General features: G+C 42.9%; 1 protein-coding gene across 6 annotated transcripts in view; it reads right to left on the bottom strand.

The window, feature by feature from the left end:
- The window catches only part of LOC117411061 (lysosomal-trafficking regulator-like), a 186,765-nt gene that overhangs the window by 105,096 nt on the left and 58,810 nt on the right, over window positions 1–22,859 (bottom strand). For 4 of the 6 annotated variants that reach the window (XM_034018115.3, XM_034018116.3, XM_059025434.1 and 1 more), the window contains 4 exons: window positions 18,630–18,828; window positions 9,942–10,065; window positions 4,960–7,054; window positions 1,822–2,794 (listed from right to left, as the gene is read on the bottom strand). In XM_034018115.3, coding sequence (XP_033874006.3) covers window positions 1,822–2,794; window positions 4,960–7,054; window positions 9,942–10,065; window positions 18,630–18,828 — 3,391 coding nt within the window. The remainder of the gene's footprint in view (window positions 1–1,821; window positions 2,795–4,959; window positions 7,055–9,941; window positions 10,066–18,629; window positions 18,829–22,859) is intronic. The other 2 variants (XM_034018117.3, XM_034018118.3) reach the window with 1 other exon arrangement.

Raw genomic sequence — 22,859 nt, 5'->3', positions numbered from 1 at the left:
AAAAATTCAGCTCAGCTGAATGCAAGGGCTCAAATGGAGGCTTCATGAGTGCATCAAGCACCATGTTAAGCCTCCAGCGAGGAACAAATATCCTTCATAGGCTGCAGAAGCCACAAGCTTCTTTCAAGAATTGCCTTGCCAGGAAGTGAGCTCCTTGGGAGACAAGTGGCAAACAGGAATAGCTGCCAGATAGACCTTCAATGTAAAGCAGGATTGCCCCTCGTCAAACAGGTCCTGAAAAAATTGCAGTATAAATGCGATGGGACAGGTCGTGGGGTCGAACCCTGAAAGGCACCACGTCTGTACCTGTACTGGGAATGCATGGACACTGCTCTGGCATTTTGCAGGGTGTCAATAACCTTGTTGGACAGACCCAGATGGCTCAATTGCAGCCGTTCAGTCGTAACCCTGCGAGCACCGTTCCTTGGTGGAAAACTGCTGCCCAGAGCTTCTCCATCTGTTCAGAGTCCGGCGATCGCTTGGAACGGCGACTCTTCTTCCTCAGAGGAGGAGGCGGCGGAGGCGAAGAAGAATAAGAAGAAGGCGGCAGGGCAGAGGAAGATGAGGAAGACTGTGAGGACGGCTTCCTGCGTTGGCTACACTGTGGTACTGGTGACTGCTGCCACAGGCTCAGGGCCCCTTTTCAGGCAAACTCCTGGGGCTGCCTCTGCGCCAAGCAGCGGCGACTCTTTTTCCTTTGAGGAGAAGGAGAAAGAGAAGGAGAAGGAGAAAGAGAAGAAAGAAGCAGAGGAAAATAAGTGCGGCAGAGGAAGAAGACCATGAGGACCGCTTCCTGCATTGTGCAGGAGTGAGGGATGCAGAGCACTCTGTAGAGCTGCGGGAGAGATGTTTCTCCAGCGTGTGTTTGGAGAAATGTGCACAGAACTCGCAGAAACTGTGGTTCACCAGTGCCTCCTTTGCGTGCTCTGGCTCCAGGCAGGAAGAGCAACTGCATGTCTCGCAGGGATAAAACCCAGACATGCAAGTAGCAATGCAGTATACAGTAACACTGTACAGGTGCAGCATCAATCTGCTTAAAGACAGCAACAGGGCTGTTCAAGACTAGAACAAGACCAGCTTGGTAACGGACTGGGGATTTAAGCCCTGGTCGGTAGCAGGTTCGTTCGGTGACTTTAGCACTGGGACGGAATGATAAGGTACCGGTGCGGTACCAGTAGGCGGGAACGGAGCGGGTCAGGGACCTCGGTATCGGCATGGTCCGGTTCCACAAGTTCGCAGTTACCACGGGTAGCACTGTACAGGGATACCCACCTGTGCAGTTACTGGCAAACCCACTCAGTCAGTACTCACACTGAGGGAAGCCTACTTGTTAGAATTAACTAACGGGCCTATTGCAACCACAACCAAAGCAAACTCTTGGTCTTGCGCAGCGGTGCAGGCTGTAGTGTATAAATACGCAGAATTAGTGAAACTAAAACAGCAATTATTTTAATGATCACATAATAGGCTCTACTGTGAGGTCAGTTCTTAAAAGAAAAAGTGTCGCTGAGGTCTGCGAGCGCTGTCGTTTTGTGCCCTCAAGGTCAGGCCATGGCTGCGTCACGGGCCCTGCGAGCAGTTTGATATATTTTATTCAGGTTTCGGTCTTTAGGAGGTAAATACCCATTCGGTAATGGTTACATTTTGTACTTGAAAAGGGAACTTGTATATAGATCATCACTTCCAGAACTTCCAAAAGTTTTTCCATGCATCAGAAAGGGGCTTATGCAGCACAATTATAGTGATAGAGGGTCTCAATGGGAAAACACACAATAAGTGTCCCTAGGGGAAAGTCAGTGGTATTATCCTTGTAACAAATACCTGAAAAGAGAGCTCCAGTTCTGCTTTCTGGAGTCCTGAACTTGCACTGTGGAGGCAGATTGCTAAGAGAGCTTCCAGAAGTCGTATGCTCTGCAGTGGCCACTCGTCTTCAAGATTTTTAGCAGTGTCACTCCCCCTGGCCTCCGCCTTTGTTTGAGGACTCTTCCCCGTGTAGCTGAAATAATCTGTAGCCTGCCTGTCGTCTTCTTGGCAGGGCGGTGATGTACTTGCAATATCAGTGCTGAGCGCGGCACAATTGACTTTGCTTGTGTCTCCGCTTGGCTGCTGCTTCTTGGCTTTACCATCCTTGCTTTTGGAGGACAACTGCTGGATGACCATGGCCATTAGTCTGTTGCAGACGACCAGGCCACCCAGTTTGTAGAACTGCTTTTGGAACACAGAGCTGGACAAGTACATCCAGCGGCACATGGACCAGACATCGGCTGCCCGGTGGATCTGCTCCTTTGAGGGAAGGGCAACACTGTCCGGGGACAGGCAGGGCAGGCGGCCGCCCAGGGGCTCGCTAGCTGTGCTGTCGTAGCCTGATGTGTCCTCGGAGTCATTTGCGGAGTCCCGATCAGAGTCTGTCTCTTTGCTGACACACAAGAATGCCACGCAGAGGAAGAGGTTGATGGCATTGAGGTGGTAGTCACTGCTGCTCCGAGCCCCTCGGCTCTTCTTCTGGGGGCAGGCTTCCTTCAGGCATGCATAGAACTTGCTCAGGCTCTGAGGACCCTCACTGCCCCCCCTGCCTGGATGGTTGCTAGGGGAGTCAACCAAGTCAAGTGCAGCCTCCCTCTCCTCAGCTTCAATAATGTCCAGCTTCTGCATTGTGATGTCAGTCTGCTGGATGCCCACGCACAGGATCAATGTCTCGAATACTTTTAGTGCTGATGAACGAACAGGATCCAAGTATATCAGCTCTGTCACTTGGTTCATTCCATTACAGCTTAGAAATAGGTCTCTTATCACCCTGTGTAAATTAAGAATGCCACATTAATTAAATATCACTAAATATCTAAACACTAAAATAGCATTTCATAATAAAATTATTAAATTCTAAAATCTGATTTGAGAAAAAGAAACAGGTCATAATACTGCTTCAATGAACTCCCTTTTAAAAATAAATAACAGGTACAATATCATACAGCAGCCAGCACCGATAAGCAGTATTTGTAATTTATGATAAAACTTTATTAGGCAGTTAGAACTCCACTTCACACATGCTATTTCTTACTTTACTGAAACCCTTGGACACACTGTTGGACACAGAGTTCAATATTTTCTCCGAAGGGTAAACTCTGCTTGTCCACACAGGAATTGTTCTATGGTTGGACAAAGAGGAGAGGGCTGGTCTAGTGCTGTACCTTCTAGTGCTGCACTGTTGCTAGTTATCAATTTATATTTGTATTATCAGGGCCGGATTAAGTTTAATGGGGGCCCGGGGCTGTTATCGTTTTGGGGGCCCCTCTTTGCATATTTACTTGCTTCCCTTTACTGTTTTACTATCACCACACTCGATTAACATTAATGTCAAATTATTCAGTCTTAGCTGATCCATATTTTACCTGATTCGATGTTTGAATTAGCTCCAGTTTTGAAAATGAGCATTGGCCACAGCATTAGTTACTGGCAGTTTCAAATACAAAATGGGAAATGCAAACTTCAGCAGGTTATCTGGAAATGTGTTGTCCTTATCTCTTACGAATATGTACGTGTATAATAGGTTTAAATAATACAAGGATAGTACACAGCGCTTTCTTATGTAATGTTTTTTTTATTCTTATTTGTGTCAGCAGAATCAGCAGAGCTACACACACAGGAACAACATATTTATTATTATTTTTTATTGTTTTTTGGGGACCAAATGAGGCAAGCTGTGTTTTAAGACAACCTAAAAACTTCATGGAAACCCGGTTTAAGAAAGCTGTACGATATCAGTAAGTCGCGCAAGACGAAATTGGAACTCAAGCACAAACATAGCCTCCGGCATCTTCCACACGATGACGCTGTACTTGTTGTGTTTCTGCTTTTCAGAGTTGCTCTCATACTTCGTAGGTGCCGTTTTGTCAGACATTTACAGGTTCTGACCTGTGTCACGTTCGCGCCGCAGCACACCTGATAAAAGTGGCATGTGACTTGATTGCAGGTCAAGTCATATGATCAGGTAGTCCCTGCTACTCCAACGCAATACGGCATGGTTAAACAGACCTGCTGTTCCGATCCATTCAGTCACACGCTACTTATTCATTTTTTAGATATTGTGTTATAAAATTATATATATTTTCTGGGGCCCCTCAAAATCTGAGGCCCTGAGCTGCAGCCCTAAAGCCCCTGCGTTAATCCGGCCTTGATTATTATTATTAAGATGCTGATGCTATTTAATTGGTTATCCTAAGGTCGCATTTTTGTAATGCTACTTAGTGCTGAAAGAGTTAACAATTTAATGTACATTAGTGGGAATGTTCCATTTATTTGTACAAATTTAACATGAACAAATCTTGGAAAGAGGTTACAATAAGGTCACGAGTACAGTACAATGTCTTGCATTAAAAGTCTTATGACAATTGTGTAGTTCTAACAAAAAAACTTCTGTAGCCACCATCCTGACTACTTTTCATACTATTCCACTAGAAAACTACAGCATCACCAAAAAATATTAACAAAGTCAATGTAAATGTCTAATATTTTGCCCTACCTCGCATTACTTAGTAATTATGAATCCAAGTCACTAAGCAGCTGCTATGAGGAAGTTTTAGGTATGGTGCAGAGATAATACAGGGATCATAAACGTTTTTTACATACATAATTAAATAAACAATTTAAGGCCATCTCTGTAAATTCCACTTTTCAGACATATATATATATATATATATATATGTATCAACAATTACGTTTATTTTAGTACAGTGTTTAAGTGTAGCACTATTGAGTGTTTTAAAGTTATGGATGACAGTAAGCTAGTTGTTTATAAACAAAATGGCCATGAAAATAAAGTATGACAAACAAAGCATGTGGTGTGGTTTTGTTTGGCACATATAATGTACTGTAATGCTGGTACATTATCTGGTCCATACTTATCAGATGGTATCCCTAATTTATCTGTGCATACTTTAGGTTCTTCTGGACTTGGCTTACCTGGATTTGAAAAGCGAAGGCAGTGTCTGGAGATACACCTGTAGGATGTCTAGTGGCAAGCACTTGCTGTGGTAGCTGCAAACCTGGGCACAGGTGGTTGTGACCCCCAGCTGTTGGGCATGGTGGGACAGCTCTACCCCTCTCTGAAGCACCGGGTTGAAGATGTGGGTGTACAGCTGCCACTGCACCACGGCATTGCCTCGCTGGGTCAGGTGACAAACATGGCCCGCAATCTGCAGGCTCAGCTGCCGGTCATCACTGAAGACCAAGTCCTGATAGGCCTGCAGGGCGTCCCATTTCCAGAGCATGTCCTCTGTTCCTCCACTGGGTAAGATCCCCTGGGAGCGATAGGAAGGGCTGGAGAAGCCATGGCCAGATTCATTCCCCCCACCGCTGCCACTGTTCCCTTGCAGTGTTTCCTCCAGACTGGGCAGCTGGCTGCTATCCACCGTGCAAACATTGCAGGAGGCCAGCTTGGCCTTCTGGGAGGGCTGCCCCCCTCCAAGCTGCTCTAGGATCAGACGGCCAAGGATGCTCAAAATATGGGACTGGTAGCTTCTCAGGGCTGGGGAGCGGAAGACGTGGAGAAAAGGAGCCACCACAGAGCGGGGATCCATGCAGCAGCAGATTCCCACTGCCTGTACACCAGCCAGGATCTGGAGGCAGACAGCCCCTGAGGAGGAGACGCACTGGAGGAGACGCAGGCACTGGTGGGCATATGCAGCCAGGCAGCAGCAGCGCTCAGGGTAGTGCACCTTCTCACTGGAGGCCTCCTCCTCAAAGGGGTTGTGGCCAGCTGGCTGCTTGAAGGCGGAAACAGGTAACCCAGAGAGGTCACGGTGGTGGTGGAGGAAGTGGGAATACTCACAGCGCCGGTGGCGGCGACGAGCACACACCGACTGGTGCAGCTGCTCTGACTTGGCCTTCTTGATGGCGCTAACAATCTTCACCACTCCGCTGATCAGGCCCCGGGCTCGTTCCGAGGCTTCCCCAGAAACATCTGGGTCTCGAAATGATAGCCACTCCATCTGCATTACGGTGGCTTCAAAAAGCTCCAAACCCTGGTGCTGGATGAACTCGTGGACCAGCTCCACTGCCTGGCTGAAGAAGAAAGGGTTTGGAGTAGCCGCCTGTAGGCAGCCCAGCAATACCTGTAACACTCCTTCCAGCAGCTCAGGCAGCAGGAGTGCCCGGTGACGGTACCTGGAGAACGAAAAGTCATCTTGGATCTCCTGTAGGGTTTTCTTGGGCCGGGGGGCAAAGGGGTCAGGCTGCTTCTCCAGGCAACTGCGGATCTTCAAGGTGGCCCGCAAGAGGTCGGTTAAATTCCTTCGTAGGTTGTCGGGCAAGGCCTCCCTCCTGCCCACATCCACAGACATCAGGTGAAGGATGGTGCGAAGGAGCATTCGCTGGACCAGGGCTATTGGCTCCTCAGTCCAGCCACTGGCTAGATCCTCACTCCCCCCTCCCCCTTTTCCTCCTCCACCACCTGGTCCGCAGCAGTCCCCAAACTCCATGAGAAACTCAGTTAAGGTTGGAACCACACTAACGGCCAGGGCAGGGTTGTGGTTCAGGGTCATGTCAAACTTGCAGACCTTCTCTAGCAGGGAAAGCAGCACGTGACACAGATCAAAGGGAGAGTTCTTCATCCGGTTGAGGATGGACAGGGCTGCCGGGTCTGTCAACATCTCAGGGTCAAGCACATGCTTCGAATAGTACTGTTGCTGTTGCTCAGTCTTGTCAAAGGCACTCATGGCTTCTTTTGGTGATGGCATCAGTGGAGGATCTTCGGTGGATGGTTGATGCTGGCGGCTCACAAGCAGGGGCAAGCCGTGCGACCTCCGATGCCTGCTTGTGCTAGGCGTTCTGTCATCTGAGTTGGCATCCGAGTCTGAAGTTGAAAGCTGCAATTTTCGCGCATCCCTCACTGAATACCTCTGGGCGCTCCTACGCTGGCGACGTGCTCTCCAGCTGCCCGAGGCCCGTTTTGATGTGACCTGCCCTTCTGAACCTGCCTTTTCCTGAGATGCTTTCAGGACTGTGAACTTGCTGTCTTTGGCAAAGAAGACATCCACTAATGAAGGTAGACTGAAATCTGTCAAAGAGATGAAGAAAAAAAAAATCTTTAGATTTAATAAATATGCACATGCAAATTCTAGGGCAATGGTGAGTTCAAGCACATTAACCAATAGATTGATGATAGGTGCAGTAATGCTTTATTAAAGTTGACAGGTTCTTGTCCGATTAGGACAAGTATAAATACTGCTCAGAGGGTTTTGTACATGAGACTTTGGTTCTATTCCTACTATTTTAACCACTTAATACATTTGGATTAATTTGCATTGCTATTTTAAATTTTTGTTTCTTAAATTCATTCACAGTTTCAAAACAGTGAAGCCCATCTCAATTAAGATACATCCTGGTTACTATCAAAATGTTGCTATGTCTTGTAAACTCTATTATATTTCCCCTGGTTTAGAAAACTGAACACCAGTTTAAGATCAATATTTCGTACCATTTTTTGTCTCATTGGGACTATTTAACTCCCCTGCTTTGGACTTTGTATTATCTTAATACTATATTACTGTATATTGTGTAGTTCTATAAAACAAAATACATAAGGGTTTAAAAATGTAACCATTACAACTGTACTTAAAGAGGTTTTCTGTTTTTGCTATTCTAATCTTGTATTGTTGTTGCAGACTTTACAACAAAATACTTAAAATAAAAAGTATACATCTGTACAGCTTTCCTGGTTGAGTCATATTGGATTAGAATGAGTGCTGCTTTGAATCAAATCATGCATTAGATCAAGCTTTATCATAGCATAAGAGTTTAACTATAATATCATCTGTTTTAAATTCTCCTCCAGAAGTCACTGCTACCATATCATTTTTTTTTTCATATTTATATTTGTGTCTAATCTCCTGGCAGTTCCAACAGAAAACAAACTGGGCACATTTAAATTTGTAGTTTGTAGTGTATTCATAATATTAACTTACTTTCAATACATTAATAAATTACGATAACATTATGTACCTAATCCTGTTCTCCTTCCCGCCTTTGCCGCTGACGCACAACTTAAATATAGTAACCAATAAAGTAAAAATGTATGAACCCCTTGTTAAAAAAAAAAAATAGCATGCAATTACTAAAATCCTGTGTCAACAAGGTCAGTTACTTGAAGCAACATCTGAAAAAAGAAAATAAACTGAATCTTCTTTTTATGTTAAGTAAAAGCAGGACAGTCTCTGATGTAAGATGTTCAAGAAAGTTTACCACATATTTACAAGAATGTCTGGAGAAATACTTAAAACATTTGGAACGCTACTTGCTGCTAAGAGGGTGACGAACAGAATGCACTGCTAACGCGACTAACTTAATTTTCATGAATGAATAAAAACCTGTTAGTGTTAGCTGAACCAAGTTGTCAATTACCATTACTTACACTTTACCTCATCTACATTTTACAAGCATTATATTTCTTACTATTTTTTTCTATTGAGTGTTCTGTATGATCGTCTGTTGTTGTTACTGTTTTTGGTTTGATCGTTGTTTACTATTCCAGCAAAAAAGATTCCCCAAAGTGATTATGAGGAAGGGATGTTGCAACGTTGATGTTGCAATGTGCACAGAAGCCTGTGCAGCAGTGGTGTTTTTGTTTGTACCTGCCCAAGCCAGTAATTAGCCCAGGTTAAAGCTAAATCTGTGTTCTCATTTCTTATAAACCCGAGACATATTCAATTTTTAGGTTTTCATATTGAAAGCCATATGTTTTCTTGTGACAGACAGATTAGGAGGGAGTCTGTTGTGGTTAATTATTTATTTAAACTTATCTGCACTATTAACTATAAAGGTCTCCACACACCGGATGCTATGTGATCTGTCCTGCGATAAAATGGTATTTTGCTATGCACTACATGTCTTTATAATTTTTGTGTCCTTTATTGTACAGCTCCGGGTATTCTGATACTGCACGAATTATATTTTCTTCTGCCATTGTGTTCTGAAGGCGCCCAAAAATAGACACTAATCTATTTTTTTCACATCGCTTCGGTGTCGCCGTTCGCATCGCAGGCAGTGTGAATGGCTCGGATCAAAAATACACGTTTTACTTTTTTTTTGTCGTGGTGCGGTGTGTCGTTCGACACATACGCTTGTTGCATCACATCCGGTGTTTAAAGGCCTTACAGCATAATTTTTATCTTTGTTCCAAAAACTACTCACAGATGGTTTGAGGTAAATTGATTTAGTTCATTTTTAAATTTGTGAGCTATGTACACAGTAAGGAGTATTAATGCTTTCAACACTGATGAAAACCAAAAAAAAAAAACATTTTACTGGTCACACAAAGGTGCTGTACATTAAAAAGCTTGTATCAGCTTAAGCAAGGACATTAATCTTGCTTAAAATGTCCTTAGGGCAGACCGACCAGGAGGCACTACCGGTACATAACATCTGCATAGATTTCACTGCAAGAACCTTTTCCGACATGCCTAATCAAATTATACACTCTGAGAACTACAAAATTCAAAGCACCAATAAAGAAAGCTTTTTTAAATCTAAATTTGCTGGCACTATCACACATACAGTATGCTCAGGCAACCACAGCAAAGTCTTATTTGAACTAATACATAACAATCTATGCTCAAATGCTAGCCTTCCAGATTATGGACCCTGTACACAAAGCTTAAACTCATGAGTTATTCACACTAGTTTTTAATATGTGCTTGGATTAATTAAACAATACATGCTATTTAAAAAAATAAAAATAAAAAATAAAAATAAAAAAAAAACACACAGGTAAAGCTTTGTAAAACTCGGGGCCCTATGTTACTAAAATTCAGCATTTTCCAAAAACAAAACAAGGCAACTAACAACAATGAACATGAGAACAGCACTGCAGCTCCTTCCCTACAGCTAGGCTTTAAAGTTTGCACTCCTTTATACACAGTACAGACCACCAATAAAGAAGCGCCTACCTGGAGCTTTCTCTTCTTGCACTGGGATCTTCCAAACCAGAGGGAGAAGCGACAGCAGCAAAGTGAGCAGCTCTTCCCTGCAGGTCAGCTCCTGTTTGAGAACAGACGGGATATCTTCAGTTTCCTATTGGCAGAAATCAATGACTCTTTAATTAAATAAAAAAGACAGAGAGAGACCGTAATGGGTAAAACAGGGTCCACAGACTAAAGGGATCTATTGAGCTGCAACTACCACCCTGTGGTTTTTGAGAAGGCAGCACATTGATTATATATTTTTTGTAGCCTACCAAGTATTGTACTGGATGTAAAGCAAGCGCTGCGAAAGAGTGACTTAAATCAAAAGACAGTCAGGACTTCCAATAGCCAATCGGAATCCTCTGCAGGTTATTTTACGCCTCTGTGTAACTGTTTCCATAAATATTGTCTCTGAACCTTTCATGTTGAAAGAATTCCTCACCAGGGGGAGAACGCAGCCCCCTAGTGTTAATTAAAAGTAAATAAGGTGCATGCATGCCAAGCTGTGGCCAGCTGAAGGCAAACAGCATGACACACTTCCACCTTGGCATCTTCAGAATGGCTTTCACTACACTGCAGCTTTTAGGAACAGGAGCATAAGCAGCCAGTATTGAATATCAAGACCTGGGGGCTGTAGCAGCAGTTTAATACTGTAAGACCTTCCCTCCTCTGGCAAATGCCATTGCTCAGGGTCAGGAGAATAGTGTTACAATTTACTACTCTCATGATAATTCCTTGAACAGACAATTAGACAATTGAGGGCAGCAGTGTGGAGTAGTGGTTATGGCTCTGGACTCTTGACCGGAGGGTTGTGGGTTCAATCCCAGGTGGGGGACACTGCTGCTGTACCCTTGAGCAAGGTACTTTACCTAGATTGCTCCAGTAAAAACCCAACTGTATAAATGGGTAATTGTATGTAAAAATAATGTAATTGTATGTAAAAATAATGTGATATCTTGTAACAATTGTAAGTCACCCTGGATAAGGGCATCGGCTAAGGAATAAATAATAATAATAATAATAATAATAATAATAATAATAATAATAATAATAATAATAATAATAATAATACACAACTGCAAGAATTTAATGTCACCAGGGTTGTTAGATAAAACTTACATTATATTATATATATATATATATATATATATATATATACACACACACACACACACATACATATATACATATATATATATATATATATATATATATATATATATATATATATATATATATATATATATATATATATATATACACACACACACACACACATACATATATACATATATATATATATATATATATATATATATACACACACACACATACACACATACATATACATATATATATATTTCTTAATACAAACATACAATTGTGCATTCTTAAATCTCTTTATACTGAATTTTAATGCAAATCATAAATCACATTTGAATATACAGGCTTAAAAGGTAACCAATTAGATCCAAAAAATGAGAATAAAACCTTATTTACGACTGTTCCAAATAGAATGCGATAAATCACTGCGCTTCCAGTGGTGTTCATACATTAGACACATTGAAAATTCAGTTCAGGTTTGACTGGCAAAACATGGTTATGTGTGCAGACTAAATTACAAATGTAATTATTTTTCTCAATGTTTAAAAGTTTACCAAAACGTGGTGCAACAGAGGAAAAGGGAAAAAAAATGGAATAAAAGAAAAATATATTTCCTATAAAATGTATCCTTTAGATTAATTCAGTAACACGGTCCAAAACAGAAAAAGAAAAACCTAGTGGATGCCTGGCCCATGATTCCATTAAAGCATGGACCTCTCCACTGCCTCCCAATCACCACTCCAGATCCACTTTCATTTCATTGAGCAACGGCCATTATTGTTTTTAAGACTTCAGTGTTGTGCTCATAATGTATTTCTACAAACTATTTTGAGTGCCTTGTCTCAATAAATCTCCCTCTCTCATTTCTGTTATCACTTTCCACAAAAACTAATTATTAACATCAAAGGAGATGGTTATCAATGCTGACACAAAAAGTCAGGACAGAATTAGTTATCAATATTTGTGTGGTTTTCAACCATGATAATACAGTATTTGTCTCTTCAGGGTTGCTAGGAAATGTTGTTACATCTACAGGCCATTCAAGACAATACATGTGTTTTCAAGAACGTGTAATGTACTGTAGTAAATACATGCTGGGGTTCAATTGTTAGTGTTCAATTAACAAATTGCTTTACTTGTATTGAATAACATAATATTCAAAATGACCAATTCTTATATTATTCAACATTCTGGTGCAGTGGTTCTCTAACTTTTCTTATATGCACAATTGTATTGCAAAAAGGTACAAAAATAGTAATAGTGTACAAAAATAGTAATCAAATTAAGACAAGTGATTATGGAACAGTACTTTCTAATATATGAAGATGTAAAATCCAGTAATGTTTGGTGCACATAATTAAATAAGTAGTTTTATTTTATTTTTCAAAAAAAAAAAAAAAAGAAAAACAAACTAAACAGGATTTTTGTTCACTTCAGATCAATTTAGTACAAGCAGAATTACTGTTTACAGAATTAATGACTTTTTATGCCATTGACAAACATCTCATTTAGAGAAACCCCTTTATCATATTCAACATGCAACAAAATCATGGTTACCAACATTCTAGTTGAAATAACATTTGGTCACAGAGGAGCTACCTTGTATAGATAAAGGTCCTACACAATTTAAAAAATGGTCTCAAATAAGCCGTAGAAAATGCAATATAAAAGTGCATTACACAGACTTTTATAGCATAGATTTATAAGTAAAAATAATATGCACAGAACAAAACATTAGATAGCTGAACAGAACTAACTTGCACTTATTAACAGGAGTCTGAGTTCCACCCCTCTCCTGCTTCAGCACAGCTGGAGTCACTGAAGGCAAGTCAGCCGTTGTTCAAGGTATTGTGCATAATACTCTAAGTGTTGAACTAGAGCTGATTTCTAAATTATAACTTTGTTAAGAAAAAAAAAAAGCAAGTGGTTTTACTGATGTTTATCCTATATAAATTTCTTTCAGTCTAACTTTTTTGGGAATTCGACATTTAATGAGCTTTACCGATAAAAAGAGAAAAGTAGCAATCTTAAATATATGTGATACAGTAATTAGACATTTTTTAATTCCCCAGCCATCATTGGATATGATAGTCTTCTGGTTTCATGCCGAAATACAGACAAGAGATTATTTATTAAAAAAATGAATTATTTTCAAACAAAAACATCACTGACTTGCAAAATGAAATTTGGGCTACTCCATAAAAATGCTTTTAGCTTAAATACATTTGAGTCCTGACAACATTAAAAGAAAACCTGACTTTACAGCATATGATAACACTTGTAAGGTTTATATTAAATGAATAAAGTAACTACACAAATGAATTACGGTACATCCTCTTGTGACTTCCACACAGTATACAAACTGTACAATACAAAATGCAGTCTGTACTGTAGGCAGCTTCACAAATTTCAATGTAATCCTGTACTCTTGTAGAAAGCAGACTCATATTGAGGAGTACAAGACCTTTCCGAAAATTGATCATACATACTCAAATATTCCCGGACTCTAGTAAAATAAAATCAAGTAATTGGTATGATACACTAAGAAATTAGTCTTGTTTACAAATCTCCCTGGGAATACCGCAGTCATACTCTTTTCTCTTTCACTAAAAGCAGATACTGCACGCCACATAATTCTCAGCTAAATTACCTTATCAAAAAAGCTGTGTAGGCTGAACAGTTCAAGACTGTAGTCAGGCTAACAAAATTAATGAGGTTTAGGTAGCAGAATTATGCTCCTCATTAGTGCACTCAACAGAGCTATTCAGGTTTTTGGTAAATCATTAACTTATTTACTGCAGACATAGAGGCAATTTCCATGAAAAGTCTTTAGGTTAATGATTTAGTACAGTTTTTAAAATATTGTATTTCCCATTACATATTATTCTTATAAACAACAACAACAACAACAACAACAACAACCACCACCACCACCACCACCACAATCACAACAACAACCACAGCAGGTGGAGGTGGAAGCAGCAGGTAATCTTCCTCTGCTGGTGGGTGGAAACAGCAGGCATTCTTCCTCTGCTGGTGGCGGTGGGAACAGCAGGTACTCTTCCTCTGCTTCTGGATACTTGGGCTCTGAACATGTGGTCTTCCCCTTCTTGGGCTGTGGACACACCGGCTCCCCCTTCCTGGGCGCTGGATGCTCGGGCTCCCCCCTCCTGGGCGCTGGACGCTGGGGCTCCTCCCACTTGGGCGCAGGACACTCGGGCTCCTCCCACTTGGGCGCAGGACACTCGGGCTCCTCCCACTTGGGCGCAGGGCGCAGGACGCTCGGGCTCTTCGTATTCTATGTCCGTGTCTTCTCTCCGCTCCTGGTAGACCCAGTCCACGATCTGGATCCCTGCTCCAAGGCCTCCATCAGCCCGGGATATCCTCTAGTGATCCCCTTCACCTGGATCATGGGCTTCAATTGGACAAAATCCAGGAGGATATCCAGGTGGCTGTCTGCCAGCAAATGTCTCCCCTCCGTTTTTAGCCACAGGGGGGTGCTGGGGTCCCTCAGCCAACCCTCATACCGCTCCATCCCTCTCTGGAGAGGTGGCCTTTCCTTTCCCCTTTGGACAGGACCTCCTCTTCTGTAGTGCCTCACCTCGGTGAAGTACAGGTACCATGAACTTTCCTCCATGTTTTTTCACAAAAAAATTATCCTTTCTTCAAAAAAAAAAAAAAAATACAAAAACATGACCCGCAGTACCTCTTCTGGCCTGGGTCCTGGAGGCACTGTTATCCACAGGACACCACGTGTGCCAGGGTAGCCGAGTGATTATGACGTCCCCAGACCAGATACGGAAGCTGACAGATACAACACAGCCAGGTACTTGTGTGAAAAAAAACCTGACTGCGGCGCAGTTTTTATTAAGCAAAAATAAATTAAATATTAAACAAAAATAAAAGTTTAAACAAAACAAATCTCGCCCACTGACACCAACAAACAAACAAAGTACCATGCTGGTGCTTCCAGCAAACATAGCAATTATCTTTCACTTATTACTTTTGTTTCATTTTTTATTTATTTTTCATGCTCTCTCTCATACACGTTCCTCCTCTCGAACACCCACATTTGAGCATGGAAAGATGCAGGCTTATATACCAGTGACCATCTCCAGACTAGCAATAAATGAATCAATTAATTAATCTGGAGATGGTCACCTTCTGCACAAGTTTTGTGGCTGGGCTTCCCCATCCATGCTACAAAACAACAACAAAAGACTGTATTTTTTTCTTAAATTAACAAAATACATTCAAATCATTAATAACCAAATATACTTGTTTTAAATAAACACAACACCATACATCATAATACACAAATTACTTTTTAAATAACACAAAATACATAACACCCGCTTTAAAAATTAACAATACATATATTTACACGCCACGCTTTGCCCTGTCCCCTCTAATTATGTGCAGAGCTTTTCTCCTGCCCTGCTACATACGCACACTTCCTATAGCGCATGGAATGTGCGTGGTATATGTGTGTTACATCACATAAATAGTGACTATGGAGAGAGAGTGACAACCTTCTAAACTGTGTGGAAACCTGCCCATAGTCAGCTGAAATATAGCAGTTTTAGGATGATGTTCTTTATTGTAAATCAGTACGATTATTTTTAAAAGGCAAAAGATGCATCCATGTAACACACTATTGTCTGTTTTATCCCACTCGGACCACTTGATTACTAATTATCTTGGTATACGTTTTTAAATCTAAAAACAGATTTTGGCAATGTTGACTACCAAAATTGGTGCAACATTCTTTTTTGTGCAAAATGATAAACAAATATCCCCCCCAGTCATTCTCCTTTAGAAGTATTTAGTAAAAAATGTAACTAAAGTGTGTATATACTTCGTAAAATAGTGGTCTGAGTGAGACTAATAAAGTAATAATGTTTCTCCAGTTGTTGCAGTTGGGAGACAGCTAAAACCATCTGCATATTTGTTGAAGATGGGATGATTATAAAGCATACAAAGAATAAGATGTGGATAAAATAGGCATCAGACAGCTACGATTTTCCCAATAAGATTTTTACTTTTCAGATGTTTCAATGGAAATCGCAAACACTGTGAACAACTTCTCAGGTGAAGCATTATGAAACCGCCTCAATAATTTATAGCGTTATCCTTGAAAACAACATTAAAAAAAAATCTCAGTTTATACACCTGATACTCAACAAGCATTATTGGCTAGGTGGCAACATTTTTAATAACTGAATAATGCCAGTGGCACACTAAGTGCCTGTTTGTAGATCGCAAAGACTGCACTATTGAGCTTACAGTGATTTAGGTGAAAAGGAATAATGTATCATTTGTTTTTGTTTGTTTGCTTGCCATTAACACAAGACAGTGCTGTAACATGAACACTAATCCATTGTTTGTGGCCAAATGCCACAAAAATCCAAGCTCTGTCAATTTCAAATCAAGTCTTTGTTTCCCTTTGCATTAGCATTCAGCCAATTTTGTGACGCAACCCTGAAATAAATTACCATGTACTGGATTTTTTAATTTTAAAATGTTGCTTGGAAGACCATTAATAATAAGAAAGTAAATTTTATGTTGTTACTAGGAGCACCTTGGCCTGGTCCTGCCTGATTTTCTCCAGACACAGCAGGAGCAAGGCGAGCGGTGGGAAGGTTTATAACAGATGTTGCTACCTTCCTGAGACACCACAGCGGCGTCCTGTGGGTCTGTGACTGATGTTGTAGTCTCATCCTGAAAGGGAGGGGGACTGGGCTTGAACTGCAGCGAGTAGGCGTTCTGAACGGTAAGTAAGCACCCAGATGTCTGTGGTGTACAGATGCCAATAGTCTAGATGGCTCCCTGAGAAGGGGCCCTGGGGTCTGTGGCAGCAAACCCCTAGGGCTTAGCCTGTGGCTTGACCTGCAGCTTCTGTCTCTGCGCAGGGTGGCAGAACCTACTAAAGCCTCCACGGGCCAGTCCCAAACATCACCTCTGGCTGTGCCAGCCTTTGAGGCTGCTGGGGCCTAGGGCGCCAGTTTACTGCTGGTTTACGTACTGGAGGTGGTCGCTTGGGAAGCAGGCGAACCAGCTCCTTAGTGGATTCCCGAGAGCGTTCTAGCATCTCGTCCACAGCGGGACCAAAAGGGTGTCCAACAGCGGTGCTTTGTCCCTGTCAGGCACACATGCCTGGGAAAGCCAAAGCTGCCTGTGTGCGGCTACCAGCGCAGCCAGGTTTCTACCTACAGCCTGTCCATTGAGCTTTTGTGGTGAGGGCCTGTTGTTCTCAGAAAGGGACCGCAGAAAATGCGACTGGTAGGCTACCAGGATGCTGTTATAGTTCCCTAGCCATGCGGCAAACGGACTGGCTGAATAGGCTCTCTTCAGGATCACATCAGAAAACCAGCAATGCTTGTTAGGGCAGGTGGCGATGGAAAGTACGTCCTCCTGTGGCCTATCTGCACTCTGAGCCCCAAAGGGACAGGCGGGACAGGTGGCACCGAACCTTCCCACAATAATTCAGCAAGAACAGTTCCTTTGTGGAAAACACATATAATTTGTGTAGAACACAAAGAATACGAAATATATAAAGATAGAAGCAACAATGTACTTATCTAAACAATGCTCTCCGATCAGGTCAGTCTTGAAAGGAAAACTTGCGCTGAAATCTGTGAGCGCAGTCCTTCTGTGCCCTCGGAGGCGGGTACACGACTGCGTCACAGGATCAAAGAGCAGCTTTGGTATACAATTTTCAGGATTCAGTCTTTAGGAGGTAAATACCCATTCGGTAATGGTTACATTCCGTACTTGAAAGGGAACGGAGCATTCTCTAGAATAAGTTTATCTATTTATTATCCATTTTTCTAATGAAAACTTTATCTTCATAAATGATTGCCCACATGTATTTACATTTTGCATGAGCATTTAGTATAAGTTACTTTGCATAACGTTGATCATGACAACATACTTTCTCAGAGCGAGAGCTTACAGTACATTCATTACACTAACACCTATAAAGTGTTTTTCATATTTTTGTATGTGTTGTGTATGGTATCAACACTAACAACAATGTTGCAAATCAAGTCATTCGATTTATTGAACTTGTTTTAACAACTGTAAAAACTGGGACCAAGCTTCAGCGAAGGAAACGACTAACTGTAACCTACACTGACACATTATCATCAGGGGGAACCTGGATCTCCGTAGGCAGAAATTACTTTTTTACAAAAGAGATAAATCGAGTTCAAACCTTACCCTCACCATACCAAAAGGGAACACAAAAAAATACAACCTAAAAAGACGAACTGGAACATTTAAACGGATGGAACTATTTGGCAGTGAAACACATGGACTAAACATAGACAGTGTGCTGAATATCCTTATACCATAAAATACTATATCAAATGTGTTTGTATAGCTTAAATACCCATTAGGTGTTTAAAAGTAAGAACAACCCACTGGCAGATTTAGTTAAGCAAAACTATGGGTAGCTACTACTGCATAAAAGACTTGCATGTATTCAGTGAATAAAATCACCCTGAACAGAAGGTAGTCGGTCACTGCTGGGATTTTTTTGTATTTGCATTCTACAGGCTGTGTTACCTGGTCGACGATGGAACCCAAAGTGCTGAGAAGCAGGAAACCCCGTCCCCGCACCAGGTACTCTCCCAGAGCCACCATGTGACTCTCCTCCTCTTCCTCCTCCCGGGCCTCTGCCCTCTGGGCCACCGCGTTGCACAGTTGGTGCACATCTGTCAGGAACTCTCGGGCCAAGGTGTTACTGGCGCTGCTCATGTCTGAGCTGGGGAGAAAGAGACGGCAAGAGAACAGAGCATTGGGTTAGAGCATCCGCCCGCAGGAACACTTACAAATATTCACCTCAAAAGAAAATGTTGCATACAGTCGCCATTTACTGCACACTTCCAAAAAGGCATGTGGTGTAGGAATGCGAGGGTTAACCTCCTGGTGGAGACTACAGTAGCAGTGCACAAAACCAACACTAATTAAAAATAGACAAAACATTTTAAAAGATAGTGGTTTGAGTTTTGAAAAAATATTCGAACATGGAAAAACAAGCTCATGACAGTAATACAAACTCGTAAAAACAACCTGTATAGCTCCAATAGCTGTCAAACAAAATAACTTCTCCAATAAGCACCTTTTGACTGATAGACATGTTTGGAAATAGCTTTTTTTCCCCCCATGATGTTACTGCAACATTAAAATACAAGTTTATCTTTTCCCATCTTAGACCGTTTGCTTGAATGATCAGGATGCTAGTCAGTTTCTTACCACACTGCTGTTTTTCTTACAGTAATTAACAAGCTTACTGAACTCAGTTTGCCTTGTTACTGGTTTGATAGGGTCATAGTAGCTCTTATCTGTCTTGCCCCAGACAGCGCTGTGTTGCACATCAGAAGGTGGCAAATAAGCTGTAACAGGAATTAATTTCAGGAATACTTAATTTAAAAATTGAATATATCGTATATACTTTTTAGTTAGTAAAATGGTATATAATCATATTTATCAAGTTTTATTGGAGATATCAAGTTATATTGCTAACTACCATAAAAAAACTGTTGTATAAAATGATCTTTTAGGCATTTTTGCAGGGTTCTTAAAAAGGGGGGGAGAAACTAACACACCGGTGTGATGTATACGATTCCACCCTTAACACACTCGTTCCAAAACCAGGGTTTTGTGGATCCACAACATTCAGCCGATAGAACCGCGTAAAAGTATGGGGAGTGGCCCACACCACTGCATTGCAAATGTCCCTGACAGATGCGCCCTGGAACAAAGCCCATGAAGTCGCCATGCCCCTGGTGGAATGGGCAGTGAGCTTTTCTGGAAGGGGCAAGTTGGCTCGCTCATAAGCAGTCTTAATTGTGTCTGTGATCCATTTTGACAGCCTCTGTTTAGACAGAGCTTTCCCATGGGATTTAGCTCCATAACAGATGAAAAACTGTCCAGACTGCCTACAACTCTGAGTTCTGGCCACATAATATGCCAAAGCCTGCACCGGACAAAGCATATGGAGCTGTCGCTCAGACTGGAAAGGAGGTGGAAGAAAAGCCTCAAACTCCACCGTCTAGTTAATGTGGAATGCCGAGATGGTTTTCGGCAAAAAAGCAGGATTGGTGCGAAGTGTAACTTTCGCCCTGACTTCTGCAAAAATTAATCCGGCTTTTGCTTTGCAATTAAAAAAGCCTGCATCTCACCTACCCACTTAGCGGATGTGATTGCAAGCAAAAAAGCGGATATCATAGACAAATATTTCAGCTCTGCTGAATGCAAGGGCTCAAAAGGGGGCTTCATAAGCACTTCAAGCACCATGTTAAGCTTCTAACGAGGGACAATGTATGTATAGGGTGTCTATGACCCTATTAGACAACCTCAGACAAATCAAATGTCGCCATTCAGGGGCCAGACCCTCCATGGGTTGGGATGCCACAATGTCCCCTGTGCCTGGCTGTGCAGGTTGCGGCGTTTCGGCAAATTCCATGGCTGGCCGCTCAGGAGCTGTATCAAGGTTGAAAGCCAGTGTCTCCTGTGCCAATAAGGGGATACTAGTAGCACCCTGGCCCAGTCTTGCCTGATCTTTTCCAGGCACACAGGGAGCATGTCGAATGGTGGAAAGGCATACAGAAGCTGCCTCGGCCAGCTGCCAAGGCATCTATTGCCAGTTGATCCCCGGCTCCTGTTATGGAGAACCAGAAGGGACAATGGGTTAATTCTTGGGAGGCAATCAGGTCCACCTGTGCACTCCCGAACCGTTGCCAAATGAGGCTCACCACCTCCGTGTGGAGCCTCCATTCTGAGGCACTGGGGACTCCCCTTGAAAAGGAGGTCCGCCACCCAATTCGTCACCCCACGCAGATGTACTGCTCGCTTGAGGTGATGGTACGCCCAAAGCAAAAGCTTCCGACTGGAGACTGGGGGACCTGAGGCCGCCCTGATGGTTTATATAGGCCACCGCGGTAGCGTAGTCCGTCCAGACAAACACGTGTCTCCATTGCACCTCCTGTAAAAAACTCTGCAAGACTAGAAACACTGCACTTCCAAAATATTTATATGGAGACCCTGTCACGGGGGTTTCCATACTCCTTGAGCTCCTATGCCGTTCCACATGGCACCCCAGCCGAGGCTGGACACATGTGGTGATAACCTCCTTTCTGATGACACTGCCTAGCGCTATGCCTAAGCACAGGTGAGCAGGCTCTGTCCACCAGGATAGCGCCCGCAGACAGTGGCGAGACACTGTCCACAGGCGACTGCGGTTCAAGCGGGCTGAAAAACCCTGCTGTTGAACCAGACCTGGAGAGGGCACATATGTACAAGACCCAAAGGAAGGATCTGGGAAGCTGCTGCCATCAAGCCCAGAAGCCTCTGAAACGTCACTACTGTGAGCTTTTTTGTTAAGCTGAAAAAGCTTCAGACAAGCGGCTATTCTCTGCACTGTGTCCTCCAACAGAGTCGACAGCATGGACCTGGAATCCAGACACACTCCCAAATAGTAGGCTGTCTGTAAGGGTGTGAGCTGGCTCTTTGCACGAGTCACCGATAGGCCCAACCGACAAAGATGGAAGGGTGTGAGCTGGCTCTTTGCACGAGTCACCGATAGGCCCAACCGACAAAGATGGTCGGTGACGAGTTCCGTGTGAGCCACTGCCTGTGCTGCAGACTGAGCACAAATGAGCCACTTGTCCAAGTAACTGAGTACTCTGATGCCTGTATCAATGGGGCCAGAATAGCTTCCATGCACTTTGAAAAGACACAGGGAGCTAGAGAGGCCGAATGGCAGTACTTGGAACTCGTACGTTGTCCCTTGGAAAGTGAACTTCAGGTACTTTGTGTGCCTTGGTATTATGCAAATGTGAAAATACACGTCTTTCAAGTCCACCGTGGTGAACCAGTCGCCTGACCTTATTGACTGCAACAGCTGCTGCATGGTCAACATTTTGAAGCACCGTTGACTCAAATACATGTTGACCTGTCTGATGCCGAGGATTGGTCTGAGGCCACCATCCCGCTTGGGCACCAGGAAATACCTGGAGTAAAACCCTTATTTCCAATGAAGAGGGTGAACTGTGGAAATAGCCCGCTTTTGTAGCAGGGCTGTCACCTCCCGAGACAACACCATCGCGTCTCGTGGGTCCGTGACCAAAGTTGCAGTCACGCCCTGTACAGTATTGAGCACCCGTGGTGCATGGACATCAGTACTCCAGGTGACTCCCTGAAAAAGGGCCATGGGCCTGTGGCAACAAATTGCTAGGGCTGCTGCTCAGTTTGTGGCTTAGCCTAAGGCTTCTGCCTTTGCGCTTGGCAGCAAAACTTGTTGAAGTTTCCCCTTTGCTCAGCCGCGAGTCGGTTGTGAAAACTCCCTCTGGCTTTAGCAGACGCCGGCTGTATCGGTCTCTGAGGCTGCTGGAACCTTAGTTGCCAGTTTGGTGCCGGTCTACATACTGGAGGAGGCCGCTTAGGGAGCAGGCGCACCAGTTCCTTTGTAGACCCCTTTGCCCGGTAAGAGCGCTGCAGCATATCATCTACTGCAGGACCAAAAGTGTTTCCTGGAGTAATGGGAGCATCTAGCAATGGTGCCTTGTCCCCATCAGCTATGTGCGCTTGGGATAGCCAGAGTTGCCTTCTTGTGGCTACTAAAGCAGCAAGGTTCCTGCCTACTGCCTGCCCATTCAACTTTGAAATACGGAGCAGGTTCTTATTCACCAACCGCAACTCCTCAAACTGCTGTGGTGTGGGTCTTTAACAAACAGTTCTGGTAGGCTACCAAGATACTGTTGTAATTACCCAACCGTGCGGCGAACGCACCAG

Source organism: Acipenser ruthenus, chromosome 6 (genome assembly GCF_902713425.1).
Source record: "Acipenser ruthenus chromosome 6, fAciRut3.2 maternal haplotype, whole genome shotgun sequence".
NCBI classification, from domain to species: Eukaryota; Metazoa; Chordata; class Actinopteri; order Acipenseriformes; family Acipenseridae; genus Acipenser; species Acipenser ruthenus.
The sequence above is the reverse complement of the archived record's forward strand: the minus strand, read 5'-3'. Positions and strand labels throughout refer to the sequence as shown.